Genomic DNA, 4722 nt, shown 5'->3' on the forward strand with positions numbered 1-4722 from the left:
CAATGCCTAACAGAGCTCCAGGTGACACGGGCTGATGTCACAATGCCATGCGCTGCATCACAAGCAGATCTTCCCCGGGGCAGCGGCAGGGCCGGCACTTCCCTGCAGGGCCTGGGCGCTGCTGCAGCACTGCTCAGGGGCTCTGTCCTTCTGCGACCAGTTGATTCCGGGGCAGCCAGGCTGCTCTGGGTGACCCTCACTGACGCGTGGAGGAGCAGGGGCGCTTTGCAGAGAATTGTTGGTTGGTTGAGGAGCCTTGCTGGCGGAGGGCATCCTTAGTTCTGAACTGAGGCTGTCGGCAAACCGCATGGAAGGCTGCTGGACTGTGAGCGTCAGCTCGGAGCTGGCCTATGCGTTCCCAACGCTGCTGGAACTCTCTGCTGAAGGTAAGGCTGTCTGGACCCCCTTCCCAAGGCATCGCGCGGGGCTGCTGGTTGTCCAAAGCCGCAGCTCCTGCTCTCTGCGCTTGGCTGGACGTGGCTGGGGGCTGCTGCGAGAGCCCTGCCCAAGGGTCCCGCTGGGCTCTGGGGACCACGTGGCAGCCAGGTCCCGAGAGCAGAGCTGCCCAGAGCCCCCGCTTCCTTTAGGCATGCTCGGTCCCCTGTGATAGGGCAGTCCGAGGCCAGGTTTCCCTGGCAGACGGTGTTTCCGGAGGTTGCAGCTCTGGGAGGAAAGGCATCCCGTGTCCCAGAGGCTTCCTATGTCCCCATTTCCCCCTGGGGCTCCGAATAAGGCTGAAATCGGAGCAAAGCCCAGCTCCGGTAGCCATGGTGGTGTTTTTTTGGGGTGTGTGCGTGTGCCTGCACCGATTGCTGTCTGTGTGAGGAGCTTGCCAAGCAGCTGTGAAGAGGCTGGCCTGGAGCCTGACTTGTCTTTTCTTTCCTTTGCAGAGATTGTGGCAGTCTGGGACGCTGTGTCTGATTACATCCTGGAACAGATGAAGCTGGACAAGGTGGGCTGGTGTGCTGGTGACCCTCGCCCTGGAGAGGGGTTCAGTCCTGCCGAGAGTGTGGGCCCCGCAGAGCAATCCCTCCCTGAGCACCACACTGAGCAGCACACTGAGCCCAAGCCGGGTGCCCAGAGCGGCTTGTTGGCCAACTGGGAGGGAAAGCCAAGGCCAAAGCTGCTCTGAGCAAACGTTTGGCACACGCAGGGGCTTCGCTCTGCCCTGGTCAGAACGGGGAGAGCAAACGGAGAAATGGGTGGGGGGTTTTTCTGGCCCTGTGCCGAGGATAATCCTTGGGATCAGTCCCAGGCTTCAGCCCTGTGCTGTCCATGCCCAGGCTCTTCTCTAGCCGAGGGATGTTGGGAAATACTGTGTGGAGGTGACTGTCTTGCAGGGAGCACAGACTTTTCCAATGCTTTCCAGAGAGCCCCATCTCACCCCGCTGTCCATCAGGAGTGGGGAGGGCGGAGAGCAGTGACCCCACGCTCCTGATGTTCGTGGCTTTTGCCGCCCCTAAAGTACACGCTCGTCAGCCTTTCTGTCTTTTCCTTGTGCAGGGAGTCCTGATTCCGGGACTCGGGGTCTTTGCTGGGGTCCGAGAGCAATTCCACAGCAAAGAAGAGGCGCTTTCGGTTCTAAGGCCTGTCTTCCAGCTGGACATCGGGGTGCTGTGGCTGCAGGAACTCCAGTCTCCCAACGACATCATCCCTGGTGAGAAGGCAGCAGCCACCTTCCCCTTCCCGCCCCACGTCCGGCCGGCTGTGTTCTCCCTGCTCTTTGGAAATGGCCGGGAGCAGCAGAGAAGTGTCTGCAAAGCTCGGGGTGCAGCGCGAGTTCCTCCAGGAGGAACCGCAGCCCAAGAGCTGTTTCTCCAAAGCACCTTTTCTGTGGGATTTGGTTATGAATGCTGCATGGGCTGGCTGTGGCAGTGAGGATGTGCCTTCTCCTTGCAGACGACGTCAAGATTGAGCCGCTCAACTACCGGCAGCTCTCGCGAGCCTCCGGCGTCCCACTGCACTTGGTGCCGCGCTGCATGCGGGAGAGCGTGCTCCTGTACTGTCACCTCCTGAGGAGCAGGGAGCCCGTCTCGTTCGTGTTCAAGAACCTCGGCGTTATGACCTGCCAAGACGGCTTCCTCCTCATGAGGTTCTTCTGCAGCTGCATTGAAACGCTGGAGAGCAATGCCCCCGTCCTCGCACTGATCCACACCGTAAGTTGAGGAGGTTGTGAGGTGCGCCGTCGGATCACCGCTGGCCAGCCTGGACGTGGCAGACCAGTCCAGTGCCTTTCCCCAATGCTTGCCCCCACGGCTTTCTCCACTGGCAAAGAGATTTCCCGGATCTCTGCCCATGCAGAAAGCCTGGCAGTGCTCTTGCACGGCCTCGCTATTTTGCCATCCTGCTCCTTCAGAGCAGAACAAAGCTCTGATGTTCACGGAGGAGGCTTTGGTGGAGAGCAGCTTTCTCTTGGCATGGGAGCCAGGCTTTCTTCCTGTCAAGAAGAGCCATGAAAAAATGTCCTTGGCAAGCCTCCAGCAGGTCTGTGTCCCTTTGCAGAGATTCTGGACGGACGATTCTGCTGACTTCGGGCCAGAGACCGCTGCCTATGGCATCCGCGTGTTCCCGAGGTGAGTGCATTTCCTCTGCAGCACTTAGCTGGCCAGCAGACAGGCTTCCTTCCACCTCCTCCTTTGGGTCGTGCCCTGCTGGGTCTCCGTGCTCAGCCTCCAGTCGGGGAGAAATGCTGGAAAGTCTGGCTCCTGGTTCTCCACTGCTGCCTTTTGGCTTTTTGGGGAATCAGGGTTGTGTTTCTGGTGCCCAAGCTGTCCCGATTTCCCTCAGAGAGAACGGACTGCACGTGCAGAGGAATTTGGGCTACGTGTGCTGGTTTGGCATGGCCAGGAAGGAAAAGGGTGCCACGCTCTGCAGAGCACAGGGATAAATACCACCAACCAGCTGCGTGGGGCAGGAGGTCATCCTTCTTCAAGGGTTGTCACTCTCTGTTTCCAGGTTTCAGCTCACCGTGGAAAAGAGCAGAGCAGAGGCCGCTGCAGAAAAAAAAGCTGCCATACAGCGGAAGATGAGTAAAGGTGAGGAGCGGGTCCCAGCTGTAGGGAGGGGGGTCCTGTCCCGTGCCGGGTGACCGGATCCAGGTTCACGTGCCGTGCCCGTGGGGCTGCTCTGAAGAACTTCTTTCTCTCTTGGTTCCAGGGGTCTCTGCCGGCAGGCTGCTGCAGAGGCGGAAGACACTTCCCCCCTCCATGCTGCTGCAGCGCAAGCCGAGTTCAAGGCAGCAAGATGTGGCGAAGGAGCCTTCTGGCAGGTGAGGGCCTTGGGCGAAAAGAAGGAGATGCGTGCGCTCGTGTAGGAGCGGCCTCCCCTTTGGAGCTGCCAGCTCTCGGCACCCACAAAGGCTCCTGACACACGTGTGTCCCGGGGGGGCCGTTCTTTCCAGGGCAGCAAGCGCGCAGCACGATCGCCTGAGGCAGACACACCAGCTTTGTTCTACTCTGGTCCCCGGTCCCTGGGGGAGCTGAGTGCCGATCCCTACCGATAGCAGAAGCTCTTCTCCCTTCAGGGGTCTCTCTGCTCTGCACCGGAGCCCATCTTGATGGCTGTGGGAGCACGGGGGAAATTGAGGTGCCCCGGGCTCCTGCAGACTCCTCTTGTGTCTGTTTGCAGTGCGCTCCCGCCGTGTGCAGGCAGCTCCCGTGGGACAAAGAAAGCGGGACAGAAGGAAACATCTGCTGCCCAGACCAGCGCTGCACTCCCTGCCACCGAGGAGTCTAAGAGAGTGCTGCAGGTACCGGCTCTGCCTTGCTGCAGGGACTGTGCTGCTTGAGACTGCACCAATGATAGGATGGTAGAATCCTAGGAAAGTTTGGGTAGGGAGGGGCCATTCAGACCGCCTGGTTCCAATCCCCTGCTGCAGGCAGGGACACCTGTCTCTAGACCGGGTTGCTCTAAGCCCGACCAGCCTGGCCTTGAGTGCTTCTGCAGGGAGGGAAGCAAAAGCCTCTGTGTGTGCAGTGATCTGGAGCACAGCCCTTCGGGTGCCACCGTTTCACATTTCTGTCCGCTCCTTCAGCTCCTCTTTGGTAGATGGAGGGTGCTGCACACTTTCCCCGTCTCTTCTCGCCTCCTGGCCTGCCACCTGCCACAGCACTGATTTTGAGCAGGGGCCGTGAGAGAGGAATATGGCCTCTGAGCCACATTGGCCACGAGTTGCGGATCCCGGCCTGCCTTTGGGGCCCCTGGTCCTTCAGGGGCAAAGCAGTGCCGACAGGCCGGCAGAGGAGAGGAGCAGGGACAGGCCGGCAGAGGAGAGGAGCAGGAGTGGGGAGCTGAAGGAAGGCCCCAGGGGCAGAGGCTGATCCTGTTTGCTGCTGTGTCTCTGCAGGAGCTCCGCAAAGAGTCTGCCCTGTGGAAAGAAGCAGACCACACGTGGCCCATGCACCAACAGCAAATAGAGCGAGCACAGGCAGAAATGGCGGCATGGGAAGGCTGGAGCGCAGGGGAGGACCAGCATCCGCCCCAGGTACTGTCAAGGATCGACCCTGCTGGCAACAGCCGCTGAGCCAGGGTGCGAGCTCAGCAGGGCGCAGGGGGTGGGAGCGGGACGGGCGCCGTGCAGCATGGCAGGGGCTGGCCCACTCCTCCCGGGAGGAGAGCTTGGCACGGCCCCGCAGGGAGAAGGGAAGGGCGGCGGGAGCCGTGGGCCGGCAGGGCCGTCTCCTGCTTGCCGGGGCCTGCTGCAGGGCCCTTGGCAGAGGGCCT

The 4722-nt window shown here is 60.9% G+C and overlaps 1 protein-coding gene across 1 annotated transcript; it reads left to right on the forward strand.

Moving 5' to 3' along the window:
* Positions 1–135: 135 nt before the first annotated feature.
* Positions 136–4483, forward strand: LOC122193871 (coiled-coil domain-containing protein 81-like; the record flags this gene model as incomplete). Its single annotated transcript, XM_042894771.1, has 8 exons — positions 136–952; positions 1504–1657; positions 1900–2156; positions 2503–2573; positions 2956–3035; positions 3157–3268; positions 3628–3748; positions 4346–4483. Coding segments are annotated over exons 1-8 (1185 nt in total), but the record flags the coding sequence as incomplete, so codon positions are not given.
* Between the last annotated feature and the right edge of the window lie 239 nt (positions 4484–4722).

Source organism: Lagopus leucura, unplaced genomic scaffold (genome assembly GCF_019238085.1).
Source record: "Lagopus leucura isolate 7727_CA_CO unplaced genomic scaffold, USGS_WTPT01 31282-0_obj-0_obj, whole genome shotgun sequence".
In the NCBI taxonomy this organism is placed as follows: Eukaryota; Metazoa; Chordata; class Aves; order Galliformes; family Phasianidae; genus Lagopus; species Lagopus leucura.